The sequence below is a fragment of the Neovison vison genome, chromosome 11 (genome assembly GCF_020171115.1).
Source record: "Neovison vison isolate M4711 chromosome 11, ASM_NN_V1, whole genome shotgun sequence".
Classification (NCBI taxonomy): domain Eukaryota; kingdom Metazoa; phylum Chordata; class Mammalia; order Carnivora; family Mustelidae; genus Neogale; species Neogale vison.
This window is the reverse complement of record NC_058101.1, coordinates 139,238,611-139,256,257: the sequence shown is the minus strand read 5'-3', so window position 1 is coordinate 139,256,257 and position 17,647 is coordinate 139,238,611. Positions and strand designations below refer to the sequence as shown.

The following is a 17,647-nucleotide window of genomic DNA, read 5'->3' as shown; positions in this document are numbered from 1 at the left end:
AATTCTCAAAAGGATTTTGCTAATTTACTATGTCCATCCATTCTTTAGCTCTGCCTTCACCAATGAGCATGGGAATCAGTTGGTAAAGATTGAAGTAACCTTGTTGATAAGTTTGGATCACTAGGTTAAATTCCTTCACCAAACTTACAGGATTCTATTTAGGATCCAGGAACTCTTTAGTAATAGCTCAGAGTTCTAGTTTTGTCTAAGGAGTAGAGGTCACAGAGGGGGTCCCTGAACCACCTTCATTAGATTCAACCTTAAAGGGAGTGGCAAAGGCTAGTGGCTCAAGATCTGAGTCAAGTTCAGCTAGTGAAGGATAAAGAGGTGGTGGGCAGGCAGGAGGAGGAGCAGAGGGAGTACAAGCAAAGACAACAGATGAGCCTTTGAAGGACTTCTGCAGTTCAGTGTGTCTCTAAGACAGCTCAGATTAACCTTGATTAATTTCAAGTTAGCATTCTGCAGGGAAGCAATTTTGGAAGTACTTGTGCATTTAGAGGCCTTGAAATATCAATGAAAATAAGCTTCCCACTTAAGCTGTTTTGTCTTACAACCTCTTTCAAATGGCTGCACAGATAACCCAATTTAGGAATTTCAGAAGAGCTCCAGTGGGCCACGTCAATTGTAAGTTATCCTGAGTAATAACAGCTCAGCATGACAAACGTTTGCAGGACAAAAGCCCATAGTTTTATATGTAAAGTCCACAAGACTTCCAGAAGGAGACTGATTAGTAGCCTTCTCTTTAGAGAATGAACTACCCATTTTCCCATTTTAACAAAGAGTGTACTCACCAAAGACAAAACAGGAAATCTTACAAAAGCTGGAAACACAGGACAGCCAAACAGAGCCTGAACCTCAACTGAGTTGGGAGGTTCTGGACCAAGAGGACTACTACTGCAACCGAAAAACACTGAGGAGATAACAGAACACAGTGGACTCTTGCAGGACCCTTACATGAATCCACAACTGCCTAGCAACAGCAGTCACTTTGAATCCCACTTCTGACACCATGCTATGTCAAATGAGTAATGCTGCAAGACTGAAGGGCAAACCAGAGGCTTTTATTTGGTGTTTGAGAATTGTAATTCAAGAGACACAGATTTGAGCAGGAATTGAAAACGTGTTTAGAAATGGGGAGAAAAGAAGAGGGCTTTTAAAGGCAAAGTGAGGATTTCCAGGAGAGCCACAAAAATTGTCAAAAAGTTATGATCGATGGTGAAAAGCTGGAGCTATTCTTATCTTCACATGATTAGTTGCTAAAGGCTATCACTAAGCAAAAAGTCCATTTGTAATTACGAGAAAAAAGTTCATTTCTCTTGAAACAGCAGAGTTGCAGCCTGTGTTCCAGGATGCTTATAGTTTGGCAGTGACCTGTATTTTAAAGTTCATCTTTTCTTTCAGGTGGGGACATACGTAAGCGTTGCTTCCTTAATGGCCTCCTGGCTCCATTTTAAATTGATCTCCTAGCAATACCTGCTTCGTTTTGATGTTTCCTTCACACTTTTAATTTTTAATTCTGATAATGGAACACACTGGAGTGTGTGTGTGTGTGTCTGTGTGTCTGTGTGTGTGTTTTTAGCACTGTGGGTTCTGTTTCATAGTGCATGTGTTCTTATCTTCTGAATGTTACCAACTTGATACAAATAATTGTTGCCTTTTGTTCTGCTACAGTGATAGAGGAAAAAATGGGCACTGGTTTCTAAATTTCTAAGGGCATAAGAGGGTCTCCCTTGGACTCCAGGAAGAACTACTTAATATAGAAGAACTACTTAGTATAGATGACTAGAAGCAACTTGACTAGACTCAGTCTGACAAGGAGGCCTTTAAATTAGGTAAAGAACTTTATTTAAGACAGTTTGTGCTCCATCTGTTATTCAGTAGCCACTTTCTTTTTTTTTTTTAAGATTTTATTTATTTATTTGTCACAGAGAGAGAGAGATCACAAGTAGGCAGGCAGGCAGAGAGAGAGAGGGAAGCAGGCTCCCTGCTGAGCAGAGAGCCCAATTCGGGGCTCAATCCCAGGACCCTGGGATCATGACCTGAGCTGAAGGCAGAGGCTATAACCCACTGAGCCACTCAGGCGCCCTTGGTAGCTGCTTTCTAATTTGAGTTTCCCGTTTGCTTTCTATCGGAAAGATACTCAGGGAACTGAGATTCTAAAGATCAGTTAATGTTTATTGAATTCTCACTGCATAAATGGATGGTTTCCAGTACTCTGAGTAGCTCAGAGTTGAACATAAAAATGCATGTCACCTGGGGCACCTGGGTGGCTCTGTGGGTTAAAACCTCTGCCTTCGGCTCAGGTCATGATCCCAGGGTCCTGGGATCGAGCCCCACATTGGGCTCTCTACTCAGCAGGGAGCCTGCTTCCCCCTCTCTCTCTGCCTGCCTCTCTGCCTACTTGTGATATCTGTCAAATAAATAAATACAATCTTTAAAAAAAAATGCATGTCACCTGTAGTGCCTTCATCAGAGACAGAAGATAATGACCAACTGATGTCTAACATTCACAGTGATTCCCTGTTGAACTCTCAAATTCCTTAGCCTGGCCATATCCCCCTAGACATACCAGAGCCCCAGCTAAGTTGATCTACTAATCATTCCTGGAAATTATACCTTCGAATTGCTGCCATTACAGCTCATCTGGGATATTTCTTTGTCCAACTATCTGTAGAAAGTTCACTCTTCTTTAAGGTCCAGATGAATACTGTCATTTATCTTGAAGTCCTTCTTTTCTAATTCTCCTATGCAGAAATAAAACAGAACAGAACAACCTCCTCTTGTTTCAAACTTCTCTGATACTCAGTTTGCACTGTTACAGATCTGGCGCATGCTAAGAGTATATTTATGTATGTAGATGATTTAATGTTTTCCTGTGTTCCTTGGGAGCCACATCTTACATAAAGAATATTTTTAATATTTTATTTCAGTAACATAATCACATTGTGGAAAAGTTTGAAAGGAAACAAATAACCCTTGGTCCCATCACATATAATTTGGATAAATAGCTTTCCATTCTTTCCCCCTTATACTTTTATGATACTACACACGTGCTTTTGCCATTCTCTACATTATTATAGTACTACTAATCATCAGGTTTTTCGACTACATAATAAACATTCTCATAGCTAAAATCATAATTTAACTTTTCCCCCTCTTTTAAACTAGGTAAATGTCTTGTTGAGGGACACACAGCCAGTAACTGAGAAGTGAATTGTGGTCTCTATTCTGCTGTTCATTGCTGCCTCACCCTTCTGCCCTGCAGTAGCCTTACAGCACCTGTAATACTAGTTTTCCTAATACTGGTACAGGATCGTTGCTTAAAAAATATTTAGGACATTTTGATTTCTTATCAAGAATAATGACAGCTTTTCAAATTCTAACACCTAAAAGGTTAATTTTCAGAAATGACTCATTATTCAACAATTTCAAATATCTGAGGCTGCCTCTTCTTTTTTTTTTCTTCAAGATTTTATTTATTTATTTGACAGAGAAAGACACAGTGAGAGAGGGAACATAAGCAGTGGGAGTGGGAGAGGAAGCAGGCTTCCTATTAAGCAGGGAGCCCAATGCAGGGGCTCTATCCAAAGACCTTGCAATCATGGCCTGAGCTGAAGGTAGATGCAGAAACTGAGCCACCCAGGCACCCCTGAGATAGCCCTTTTTTAAAGAAAAACCACAAGTTAATTAAAACATTAGTACTTTAAGGCCCTTTAAATTTTATTATTGTTTATTAAAGTTTTATTGTATTACTGTATGCATCCTAAATTTGTCAGTAACTAAGGCTTTAAGAAGCAAAATAGTTTAATTTTAATTAACCAGGCATTAAGTCCTTTCTTGTATCCTGAAGAAGATTGAATGAATCTTCTATATTATTCTGCACATTTGTGGGCATATGTGGCATATAAGTGGCATGAACAGGAGCATCCTGATTATTAAACCACCAGGGAACAAGCCTCTCTAAAATGAAATTGAATGTATTCCTGGAAAATTTGTTATAAGTGTTGTAAAGCAGTATTCCTTTAAAGATAAAGTATTTCGTGGCAATGTACCTATTAGGCTTCACATGTGAGTGGAGCAAAAAATTCTCTGTATGCTGAGGAGAAGGAAGATCTTAAGAGTACAAAGTCATGATGGTCAATACTCTCAGTATTTTTCTGTGTAAGGTTCCATCTTGGTGATTAGCCTTCCTCCCTACCCCTTAAAACCTCCCACTGCTTCACACATTTGTGTGTATACACACACACACACTTTAGGTACAAAGGCAGGAGAAATATTTGTTCACTAGTTAATTAACTGATTACATGTCACTGTGGAATATCTGTCACTGTGTCATTTGACACTGACATATTTTTATTTAGAATTTAATGACAATTGCATATTCTTAACCTCCTGATACATATTCCAGATGTAGTATTACTACATCTGGTAATGAGGTCCTTGAAAATGTGTCATTGGAATATATCCTTTTGGTTTATAGACGTTTCTTATTTGTGATGTGCTTTTGGTGAACAAATACCAAATAGAGATACCCACAAACCTAGTGTATTGTTAGAGTCATAAGCACAGAGAAAGGAACTAAACCCAACTTTTAAAATATCCGTTGGTCTTTCTGTCTCCTCTGCCTCATGATAAGATCATAGATCTGTTGCTTCAGAAATAACAAATGTGACTGCCCCTTTGGCATTAACCTTCAGGGTAGAGCTTTCCTCTTTTCTAAATCCTTCTGCATATGTGCTGCTCATAGTCTTTCCTTCATCTTGGTGGATGAAGTGTTTCTTTTCCTTTGTAGTCTCTGCCTCCTCTTCCCAAGCCTTTCATTCTCCAGGAACTTGGTTACATCATGCACATTTTTTGTTTTGCATTTTAGTTATTTGCTTCCCTCATCTTCCCCTTAATGTAGGAAAATGAGCAGCTTTTTGCTCACCTCAAAACTATTTTCCTTGACTGCATTCCCTTCAAGTTATGGTTCTACCTTTTTTTCTTTCCTTTCCCTGCCAAAATTCTCACAAGAATCACTTACACCTGCTCAGTGCCTGTTTTCTGATCACGTGCACTTAGCCTTTGGCTACTTCAGTCCCTGAGACTGCCCTCCCAGCTGCCAACTAACTGCCTTTTCTTAGCTCTAATTTGTTTTTTATCCTTCCAGTGACATCTACCAGTATTTCTTCTCCCCCTACCCATGATATTAACCATCACAACCACCTTTCTTAATCTTCCTGAAACTACTTGACTTTCTCATTTCTGGGGTATTGGTTGGTTGGTTGATTTGTTGGGTGGTTGGTCTGGGAATCTGCAAGGTCTTGTAGCCTGAAATGCTGAGTGCCTTTTGCCTTTCCTCCTTCCTCTGCTATCTTCCATACTTTTTCTTCCCTAGGTCAGGGAATGCCAACTAGTGTGACCCCACAGGACTTTCATCCTTGGTTGCAGAGTGGGTTTGTTTTAATTCATTCTTAAGATAGAAAAATCAGGAGATTTTACACAGGCCTTAATTTCTAGCTTTCCTTAAAAAAAAAAAAATCAGCTGACACTAGCAAGTGGTTGCCTCTTGAGAGAGGACCCACACTCCCCAGTGCACCTCAGAGTCCACTATTCCCTATTGGCCTCTGTCTGGCCTTCACTCATTGACCTCACCTGCCCTAGCTCTGCTGACATATGAATTTTGCACCTCCTATCCTTAGTATTAGAAATCCATCATGCTATTTCCAAGGTCACTTTTCTCACAAGTCAGAGGGTGTGTGTGTCTGTGTCCCCCTTTCCCCTAAACAGTACTATGCCAGGCTTACAATAGTCAATTAAAAAAAAAAAATTGAGTGAAAGGCTCCATTAGGTTTGATTATGGCCACTGTGGATCTGAGGGCTCTAGCTTGACGAAGAGATCTCTGCCTCTGAGTATTTTGAATGGGATATTTTTGTTTTGGGTTGAGGAAAGGTATCAGTTCTTTATATAGGAATAAAACTTTACAGATCATTAAGTCCAACTTCATGTTATGTATAGCACATAAGAGACACACACAACATGGAGTGACTTGCCCAGGGCAACAGAGCAAGTGAAGGATCAGCTGGAATCCCTCTGTGAATTGTGAGAGTAACTCACATTCATATAGAGCTTTATAGGTTACAGAGCACTTTACCCTGTACTCACTTTTATCTGGGGTATGCAGGGTGATTTCACCTTCCCCATTTTATACAGCTAATGAAACTGAAGCCGTAGAATTTAAATGGTCAACCTTAGATTACTCGGCCAGTGAGGAGAGACCTGACTCCAACCCAGACCCTTCAGTTTTACGTTCCCAGCTTTTCCTGTGGTTTTCTTGAATGATCCTTTATTCAGCTCACTAAGCTAAAATTCTTTTTAGACTTTCAGTGAAGTGAACACTCCCTTTGTCCTTTATATTTCAGAATCAGAAACCTGAAAAAGAAAATTCTAGTTTATTTATTTATTTTTTAACAGGCGGAACCAGCACAGGTGAAGATAATGAAAATAAGCCAGGAGCTAAGTAACTGTTGTCTCACCTTCCTAATCTAGTGTAGTGGGGCAGTTCCTTTAAAATAATTTTCCCTTGGTAGGACAATGTGAAGGTTGTATTGAGTGTGTGTTCCTCACTGCCCCGCCCTGCTGTGTAAAGGAGTAACACGGGTTACTAGAGGACTGCTTCAGGGCTCAGAAGATTTCAGGAATATGGGCCAAGGGAGGTCAGGAGAGAAGTTTCAGTCATCCTTTCTCAGGTCAGCAAATTCGTTGTGCTTAATGAGCCTCAAGAGACAGCCACCTTGGGTGCAGTTCCTCTCCCTTCAGAAACCCCGAGAGTCTGGAGCTGCGCTATTATGTATATGTATCTGCTGAGCTCTTGAAATGTTCCCATCCACATTGGGATATGATCTAAGTATACAATACACACTGGATTTTTTTTAAATGTAACTATTTTAGTAATTTATTTTTAAAATTTTTATTTTATTTATTGAGAGAGCACACACATGTGCAAGTGAGTGAGGAGGAATAGAGTGAAAGGGACAAGCAGACTGAGCTAAGTGCAGAGGTGGGCATGGGGCTCTGTCCCATGACCCTGAGATCATGACCTGAGCCAAAATCAACAGTCAGAGGCTCAAGTGACCGAGCTACCCAGGCATCCCTATTTCAGTAATTTTTTTATGTTGATTACTTGTTGAGTGATAATAACTTGGATAAATTGGATTAAATAAGATATATTATTAAAATTAACTTTACCTGTTTCTTATCTTTTTAAATGTGGCTATGAAAATTTTGAAATTAGGTATCAGCTTATATTATACTTCAGTTGAACAGTTGGTTTAGAGAAAGTCCGTTCTTCCCTTGATAGTTCTAAGAGACTGACGTTGTTATTCTTTTAACAAATATTTACAGAGCCCTAAAAGGAGCCGTTGGCTGAGGGAGGATTTCAGATCAATTTAAAAATACTGAGTAATGCCTTCAGTCTAATTATTCCTTTTCTGTGGGGGAGTCTTCTATTATAAATGAAGACTGAGCTTGCTTTTGTTATTTGGATCATCTAGAAACAAAAATCTTGTTACCTAAGTGCAGGGAAGAATAGAAAACTAATGGAAATACAAATTCGTCATTGCCATTATGTAAAAACATTTTGCAAGGGACTATAACATGAGGCACAAAATATTTTTGTTTCTGCTAAGAGGAGGTAAATGGCATGAATTTAGATCCTGTAGCATTGGTTCACTGGTATTATTTGAAGAGTCTAACTCTCTGGGGAAGGAACACTGGACCTAACAATGCAGCAGAACACAAAAGTATCTTTCAAAACATAGCTTTATGAATGTGCATTTCGAACCAATGAGGAAAAAGTGCACTGTTAGATAACAGGGATGGGCCAGCTCCTGAACCATGTGGAAAAAACATAGTGCTATCCTCACCTTATTCTTTACAAAAATGTGTACATGGTTTGAAGATTGAGATGTAAAAAGAAAGAGAAAAAAAGGAAGGAAGGAAAGAAGGAGCCATAAAAACACCAAGAAAGCATGATTTTCTTTCTTAAAATAATGGAATACAATTTTTAAAGCATAGCAAATTGAGGGGCGCCTGTCTGGCTTAGTCCGTGGAACATCCGACTCTTACTCTCATTCATGACTGTGAATCTGAGCCCCACATTGGGTTCAGAGATTACTTAAAATGAAATCTTCAAGGGCACCTGGGTGGCTCAGTCAGTTCAACATCTGACTCTCTATTTCAGTTCAGGTCATGATCTCAGGGTTGTAAGATCAAACCCCACATGGGGCTCCATGCTAGTTGTGGAGCCTGCTCGAGATTCTTACTGTCCCTCTGCCCCCTCACCCCTCACTCACATGTGCACCCCAACTCTTTCTAAAAAAAAATCAAATAAATAAAATGTTTAAAAAAATAAAATCTTTTAAAATAAATAAAGCACGGTAAATTGAGATGACATAATGGAAAAGATTGATAAATTTGGCACAAAAATAAAAAGGTATATGTAGCAAACATCAAGTTAGCAAATTGGAACAATATTTCTAATTTGATGGATATATATACATATATATTATACATACATATATACATATGTGTACATATATATATACATACACACATTATATTATTTTTCTTTTTTCTTTTTTTTTTAATTTTTAAATTTTTTAATAAACATGTAATGTATTTTTATCCCCAGGGGTACAGGTCTGTGAATCGCCAGGTTTACACATTTCACAGCACATACCCTCCCCAATGTCCATTTCCCTACCATCCTCTCCTGTTCTCCCTCCCCCCAGCAACCCTCAGTCTGTTTTTTGAGATTGAGTCTTTTATGGTTTGTCTCCCTCCCGATCCCATCTTCTTTCATTTTTTCTTTTCCTACCCCTCAAACCCCCCACGTTGCATCTCTACTTCTCATATGAGGGAGATCATATGATAGTTGTCTTTCTCTCATTGACTTATTTCACTAAGCATAATACCCTCTACTTCCATCCATGTCATCGCAAATAGCAAGATTTCATTTCTTTTGATGGCTGCATAGTATTCCATTGTAGATATACACCACATCTTCTTTATCTGTTCATCTGTTGATGGACATCTAGGTTCTTTCCATAGTTTGGCTACTGTGGACATTGCTGCTATAAACATTCGGGTGCACATGCCCCTTCGGAACACCATGTTTGTATCTTTAGGATATATACCCAGTAGTACAATTGCTGGGTCGTAGAGTAGTTCTATTTTCAGTTTTTTGAGGAACTTCCACATTGTTTTCCAGAGTGGTTGCACCAGCTTGCATTCCCACCAACAGTGTAGGAGGGTTCCCCTCTCTCCACATCCTCGCCAGCATCTGTCATTTCTTGACTTGTTAATTTTAGCCGTTCTGACTGGTGTAAGGTGGTATCTCATTGTGGTTTTGATTTGTATTTCCCTGATGCTGAGTGATGTGGAGCATTTTTTCATGTGTCTGTTGGCCATCTGGATGTCTTCTTTGCAGAAGTGTCTGTTCATGTCCTCTGCACATTTCTTGATTGGATTATTTGTTCTTTGGGTGTTGAGTTTGCTAAGCTCTTTATAGATTTTGGATACTAGCCCTTTATCTGATATGTCATTTGCAAATATCTTCTCCCATTCTGTCAGTTGTCTTTTGGTTTTGTTAACTGTTTCCTTTGGGGTGCAAAAGCTTTTGATCTTGATGAAATCCCAATAGTTCATTTTTGCCCTTGCTTCCCTTGCCTTTGGCAATGTTCCTAGGAAGAAGTGGCTGCGGTTGAGGTCAAAGAGGTTGCTGCCTGTGTTCTCCTCAAGGATTTTGATGGATTCCTTTCTCACATTGAGGTCCTTCATCCATTTTGAGTCTATTTTCATGTGTGGTGTAAGGAAATGGTCCAATTTCATTTTTCTGCATGTGGCTGTCCAATTTTCCCAGCACCATTTGTTGAAGAGGCTGTGTTTTTTCCATTGGACATTCCTTCCTGCTTTGTCAAAGATTAGTTGACCATAGAGTAGAGGGTCTATTTCGGGGCTCTCTATTCTGTTCCATTGATCTATGTGTCTGTTTTTATGCCAGTACCATACTGTCTTGATGATGACAGCTTTGTAATAGAGCTTAAAGTCCAGGATTGTGATGCCACCAACTTTGGCTTTCTTTTTCAATATTCCTTTGGGTATTCGAGGTCTTTTCTGGTTCCATATAAATCTTAGGATTATTTGTTCTATTTCTTTGAAAAACATGGGTGGGATTTTGATAGGGATTCCATTTAATGTGTAGATTGCTTTAGGTAGAATAGACATTTTCATAATACTTACTCTTCCAATCCAGGAGCATGGAACATCTTCCCATTTCTTTGTGTCTTCCTCAATTTCTTTCATGAGTACTTTATAGATTCTTTGTCTCTTTGGTTAGGTTTATTCCTAGGTATATCTTATGGTTTTGGGTGCAATTGTAAATGGGATTGACTCCTTAATGTCTCTTTCTTCTGTCTTGTTATTAGTGTAAAGAAATGCAACTGATATCTGTGCATTGACTTTATATCCTGACACTTCACTGAATTCGTGTACAAGTTCTAGCAGTTTTGGAGTGTAGTCTTTTGAGTTTTCCACATGTAGTATCATATCATCTGCAAAGAGTGATAGTTTGACTCCTTATTTGCCGATTTGGATGCCTTTAATTTCTTTTTGTTGTCTGATTGCTGAGGCTAGGACTTCTAGTACTATGTTGAGCAGGAAAATTGACACCTTTTGGAGCACAGTTTGGCAATACCCTTAAAAAGTGTTTAAGCCTATACTTTGATCTAGCAAGTTCACTTTTAGGAGTTCACCCTGTGGATATGCCTGCACAAGCATGCCAAGATATATTAAATGAAGACATCTCTATATAATGAAATACCATGCTATCAATCTGTCTCTATTGATACAGAAAGATGTTCATGAGATATGGTTATAGAAGAGAGTAGTATATGGTATGGTTTCATTTGTGTTAAAAATTAATAAAATAGATGCACATTTAACAATGTCTACATAGAAAATATATGAAAGAGTGTTCTAAACTGTTAAGCTTAGATACATCTGGGAAGTGAGTTGAAGGGAGATAAATGTGGGAAACTAGTTGAGGCTTCTCTCTTTTTACTTCATATTATTCTATACTATTTCCTTTGTAAAAGTAACACACATACATTACTTTTATAATGTGTTTTTATTTTTTTAATTTTTTTAAAAATTTTTTATTTTTTAGAAACATATAATATATATATATTTTTAAAGATTTTATTTATTTGTTTGACAGAGAGAGATCACAAGTAGGCAGAGAGGCAGGCAGAGAGAGAGGAGGAAGCAGGCTCCCTGCTGAGCAGAGAGCCTGATGTGGGACCCAATCCCAGGACCCTGAGATCATGACCTGAGCCGAAGGCAGCGGCCCAACCCACTGAGCCACCCAGGCGCCCCAACATATAATATATTTTTATCCCCAGGAGTACGTGTCTGTGAATCGCCAGGTTTACACATTTCACAGCACTCACCAAAGCACACACCCTCCCCAATGTCCATAACCCCACACCCCTTCTCCCAACCCCCCTCCCCCCAGCAACCCTGTTTGTTTTGTGAGATTAAGAGTCACTTATGGGGGGCGCCTGGGTGGCTCAGTGGGTTAAGCCACTGCCTTCAGCTCAGGTCATGATCTCAGGGTCCTGGGATCGAGTCCCGCATCGGGCTCTCTGCTCAGCAGGGGGCCTGCTTCCCTTCCTCTCTCTCTCTGCCTGCCTCTCTGCCTTCTTGTGATCTCTCTCTGTCAAATAAATAAATAAAATCTTAAAAAAAAAAAAAAGAGTCACTTATGGTTTGTCTCCCTCCCAATCCCATCTTGTTTCATTTATTCTTCTCCTACCCCCTTAAGCCCCCATGTTGCATCACCACTTCCTCATATCAGGGAGATCATATGATAGTTGTCTTTCTTTCTCCACTTGACTTATTTTGCTAAGCATGATATGCTCTAGTTCCATCCACATTGTCGCAAACGGCAAGATTTCATTTCTTTTGATGGCTGCATAGTATTCCATTGTGTATATATACCACATCTTCTTTATCCGTTCATCTGTTGATGGACATCTAGGTTCTTTCCATAGTTTGGCTATTGTGGACATTGCTGCTATAAACATTCGGGTGCACGTGCCCCTTTGGATCACTATGTTTGTATCTTTAGGGTAAATACCCAGTAGTGCAATTGCTGGGTCATAGGGCAGTTCTGTTTTCAACATTTTGAGAAACCTCCATGCTGTTTTCCAGAGTGGTTGCACCAGCTTGCATTCCCACCAACAGTGTAGGAGGGTCCCTCTTTCTCCGCATCCTCGCCAGCATCTGTCATTTCCTGACTTGTTAATTTTAGCCATTCTGACTGGTGTGAGGTGGTATCTCATTGTGGTTTTGATTTGTATTTCCCTGATGCCGAGTGATATGGAGCACTTTTTCATGTGTCTGTTGGCCATCTGGATGTCTTCTTTGCAGAAACGTCTGTTCATGTCTTCTGCCCATTTCTTGATTGGATTATTTGTTCTTTGGGTGTTGAGTTTGCTAAGTTCTTTATAGATTTTGGACACTAGTCCTTTATCTGATATGTCGTTTGCAAATATCTTCTCCCATTCTGTCAGTTGTCTTTTGGTTTTGTTAACTGTTTCCTTTGGGGTGCAAAAGCTTTTGATCTTGATGAAATCCCAATAGTTCATTTTTGCCCTTGCTTCCCTTGCCTTTGGCAATGTTCCTAGGAAGATGTTGCTGCGGCTGAGGTCGAAGAGGTTGCTGCTTGTGTTCTCCTCAAGGATTTTGATGGATTCCTTTCTCACATTGAGGTCCTTCATCCATTTTGAGTCTATTTTCGTGTGTGGTGTAAGGAAATGGTCCAATTTCATTTTTCTGCATGTGGCTGTCCAATTTTCCCAACACCATATAATGTGTTTTTAAAAGTTTATTTGCCTTTCTTCAAAAACCTGTTATGTTCAAGGGACACTTTAGTGGGCTGTGAATTAGAATAGGCTCCTTCCTATTCTAGTAACAAGCCTACTCTTTATAGGTTTCCCTTGGCTCTAAGAATAAAACCCGAACTGAGGCCTTCCCATGACAAGTTTCTCTATGATCCAGCCCTATCTGCTTATCCTTCCCTACACTCCTCTTTTCACTGCTGTGCTCCAGTCAGGGTGACCCCTACCCTCCCTTCCTCCATCCCTTTGTGTGTGGTAGATAGTGGAGTGCAGCCTAAGACTCAGCAGAAAGGTTTTCCTGACCAGTTTGTATAAAGGCAGTTACACACCATTATTTTCTATTTCAGAAGCCTAATCTGACCACTCTGTGTAATTATTTCATTTGATCACTTGTTTCTCATGTCTCAAACCTACTGTTTATGTTCTCTGGAGGTCAAAAACTAGACTGATTCATCTGTAAAGCTTTGTATCAAATAGTGACTATTCAACTTAGTTTTCATTAACGTTTTTTTCTCTTTTTAAAAAATGTAAGTTCCATCTTTTAAAAAGATTATATTCTCTTTAGCAAAAACACAGACATGTGCATACAGATTATTTTGATATTTCTTCAGCTGCCTTGTTATTATCAGCATTTTGTCAGTATTTCCTTTCTCATACTTTATACTTCTGATAATACTCCATCTATATTTTAGAATTTACCAGAAATGGACATTACAGTTTTAAGAGATTAACAAATCTCATTTGCCCTGCTTTAGCTCTAGTGTACTGAATTTTACCTTGGAGGCAACTTGAGTCTCATCAGATATTCCTTACCAAATGCTTGGAGGAAGGTATATTAGGATACAAATTTATTTTGCAGGTGATGAGTGCACTCCTAAACTTAAAGGTCATGGTTAGATAAATGTCACAGAAAGCCTACACTCAAACAAACATTCATAAATGAATGTTATCAAAATTCCATTAAAAGCCATCAGATCTTTGCTTTCCTATTGTTACTGAAGGTTAAGTTACACTTACGATAAAAGTCTCTTTGGGTTTCTGCCCAATTTATTTAATCCCTCTAACAAATAGTCTTGACTTTGTTATTTTCTTTGGGACTTATAAAGGCAGCAAAATTGCATTTTTTAGTACTAACCTCTACTGCTTCTGAAGTCCAAAGTAATTTTAAATTATGGCAGCTTTCCGCTAACAAATATGACTGCCTGTGTGTAAAAATGAAATGCGGGGGAATATAATAGGTGATTTAGAGGAATAGAAATGAAAGATGTGAAATAGAAAAGTGAATTATATCTGTTTAAAGTGAGATAATGCATTATGCATGTGGAGAACTAAAAGAGACAAAAAAGATCATGGAGTCCAAATTCCTCATTTTATCGATGAGGACCAGAACTGTTGTCTTTGGTCTCCTATTCCCTACTATATGGTAGGAACCATACCACCATGTGTCTACTTGTATGCACTTACTTCTGCATGTAAATTTATTTTTATAAAGATGCCAACTATGTTGCCCAGCAGTTCAACTCCTAAGCATATATCCAGTATCCAGATAACTGCTTATGTCCACCAAAAAATACAAGATTATTCATGCCAGCATTGTTATTTTTTAAATTATTATTATTATTAATTTGACAGAGAGAATGCAAGCAAGGGGAGGGGCAGAGGGAGAGGGAGAAGCAAACTCACTGCTGAGTTGAGAGCCCGACGTGGGGCTCGATCCCAGGACCCCAAGATCATGACCTTAACTGAAGGCAGATGCTTAACAGACTGAGCCACCCAGGTACCCCAGCAGCATTGCTCTTAAGAGCCAAAATCTATAGGAAGGAAGGAAGGAGAAAGAGAGGGAAAGGGGAGAGAAGGGGAAGGAAGGGGACCCCAAATATAAACCAACAATAGAATGCATAAATAAATTGTAGTATATCTGCACAATGGAATATTACATAGCACTTTAAAAAAAGACTGAATCATAGAACCATATGGATAAATCTCAGAAAGCGTATGGCTGAATAAAAGAAGGAAGACAGGAAAATACTGAGAGTGCATGTGTTAATTATATGTCTGTTTATAAACTCCTTGAGGACCAGGAGACATTTGTCTGCATGTGTAGATTTCTGGCACCTAACACATTATGTAACACCTAACATGTGGTCAATGTGTATTTATTTTAATGGAAAATATATGATACGGAAAAAGATATGGGGGAAGCACCCAGTATTTTTATAATGAGATATACAACTGGAAATATAGGGAACAATACTTTATTTCTTATGTTTATTCCAGAGCACAGCATACAGAAGCCTAAATTTTTAATACAATTTTAACTATAACTGACACTTGGCTACATATGAACAAGACTAGACTATGGTAATATTTCAGACTATTTCAAATAGTCTGAATATTTCAGACTGTGTTAAATAAGAATAAACCATTATTTGTTTCAGACTATTTCAAAGCAGACATCACTAATGGAACCAATGATTTGATCCCAGGATTAATTTAACTAAGGTATGAAGTAGATGTGATAGTTTTTTCAATTCCTGTATTTAGCCTTCATGAGGAGGAAGTCTTCTCAGTTCCTTCCCTTACTTCTTAACTCAGTGCAACATGAGGGTCCAGTTAATTGGTCAGATTCCAGCGTAGAGATTCAGTCACACTTTGAGGATTTGTGCCTTGGGATCTAGATGAGTTTATATTAGAAGGCATTTTCTGACTCTTTTTCTTCTGGCACTGTTGAAGTCTGGACCACTCTTACCGTAATAGTAAAACAGTAACATTTCTTCCTTTGGCCATCTGATTTTCTCAGGGACCACCAGATGATGAGATGGCTAGACCAAGGTAGTCTCTTGGTCAGAGGCCATTATAATGTTATAATAAGACCACCGTTTAATAGTACCTCATTTCTTCATTCCTAAACACATAACACACAGTTATGATCCTCTTTCTCCATTGATAGTTCAGGCATTGGTAGGTGTTAATGGTCGCATTACTGCCTATTATTCTTAAAAGTTTATCATGTGGAAAAAAATCCTAGAAGTTTGAAGGAGATGCATGCTCATGTTTGAAAAAGATGTTCCCTAGTAATTGTAGATCAAACAGGCGAGATGAATTCAAGTCCCTGCGGAGCCACAGGAACAAATTGTTAATCAATTTGCAATCATCTGTAGAAGCCCTGGCTACAGAGCTGCAATTGGTACAGCTTTGTGAGCGCCCGGTTGTGCTTGAGCAAGTTCACTTTGTTAAATATTGACTGACAGGATTTCCATTCTTTGAGTAGGACGTTCTCATCAACAGGGTAAGGAGACATGGTTCTAACCATTTAGGTGGGTGGAAAATAGCAGTTGATGATCGGCATTTGTGAAGTGCTGACCATGCAAAGCTGAAATGAGAAAATCCCTACTACCCTTAATATTTACCTATATTACCTTTTTAAGAAGTCTATTATTTTTCATCTTAGTTTTTTTTTATGAGAGGTAAAACTAAGTGCTCAGTGATTTCCTATTTTATTGTAGTATCTAGGTAAGTTCTGTATAGTTTGTTATTATTGCAGCTTTCTGGAAACATTTTATTATACCTCAGGGATAACAAATCTTGTGTTCCTTTCTTTCTTGCTGGTATTACCGGCCTGGTGCACAGCTTTTGACGCCTTGGACCCTTTGTAGTCAGAAAACTTTTCAAATAGACAGATAGCTTGCCAACAGGACTTGGATTTCATGTTTTACCCCGTTATGATTTTAAACTGTAAGCACAAATGAAAAGAATTGATGCAGTGACATGACAGACATCAAGAATGTCTACCAGCTTTTTTGTGAACTTCTTTCAAAATTCATAGAAGCAGCAGGTTAATTTATGTGGCAGTACATGAGTTAACCTATAATGGTGTCATCTTTGTTGTCTTGCCCATTTATACCAGACCCCAGAGTTGCCCCTTCGATGTTCACTTGTGCTCTGAGCAAATACCCAGCCGTTATCAGGCAATAGAGGATTCAGTCAGACAAATGTACCCTTTTTAAACTGTTCTTCTTTAGATTTCACCAGTGAGCTGAAACAAATCTTCATTTGTTACGGGCAAATTTTAAAATTAGGTATTCTGAAAATTCTTGGGGAAATTTCTTTACCTTTTTGGTCTTGAATTAGAATGGTTTATTCTTATTTTAACATCTATTGGTGACAAATATAATGAAATCCCAGAATGAGAGAAAAGACATCTCATGTGGAAATAAAGGTTATACTTGCACATGCAAACTCTAAAGTGGTGATGTTCCAATTTTAGATAAAAGCTGATTGAAAATAAATCTCAGTGAGTCCTTGAGAATTGTGTAACTGTCCTATGTCGATTTCTTGGTTTGCAGTTTAACTCGACTGCTAAGCAGCTGATAGAATGGGATAAGCCTCCTGTGCCAGGAGTGGATGCTGGAGAATGTACCTCGGCAGCAGCCCAGAGCAGCAATGCCCCAAAGCACTCTGACACCAAGAAGAACACCAAAAAGCGCCACTCCTTTACGTCTCTCACCATGGCCAGCAAGTCCTCCCAGGCATCCCAGAACCGTCACTCCATGGAGATCAGCCCTCCAGTCCTCATCAGCTCCAGTAACCCCACAGCTGCTGCACGCATCAGTGAGCTGTCTGGGCTTTCCTGCAGTGCCCCTTCTCAGGTAAATCTTATAAAGGTGTGAGAAGAGCTTGGGCACAAAGTGATATACCCAGAAGC

At 39.0% G+C, this 17,647-nt stretch overlaps 1 protein-coding gene across 1 annotated transcript in view; it reads left to right on the top strand.

Moving 5' to 3' along the window:
• Nucleotides 1-17,647, top strand: part of SH3RF1 (SH3 domain containing ring finger 1) — a 191,262-nt gene that overhangs the window by 133,712 nt on the left and 39,903 nt on the right. Inside the window, exon 5 of the mRNA XM_044224825.1 lies at nucleotides 17,289-17,591. Within this exon, the coding sequence (XP_044080760.1) occupies nucleotides 17,289-17,591 (303 nt within the window). The remainder of the gene's footprint in view (nucleotides 1-17,288; nucleotides 17,592-17,647) is intronic.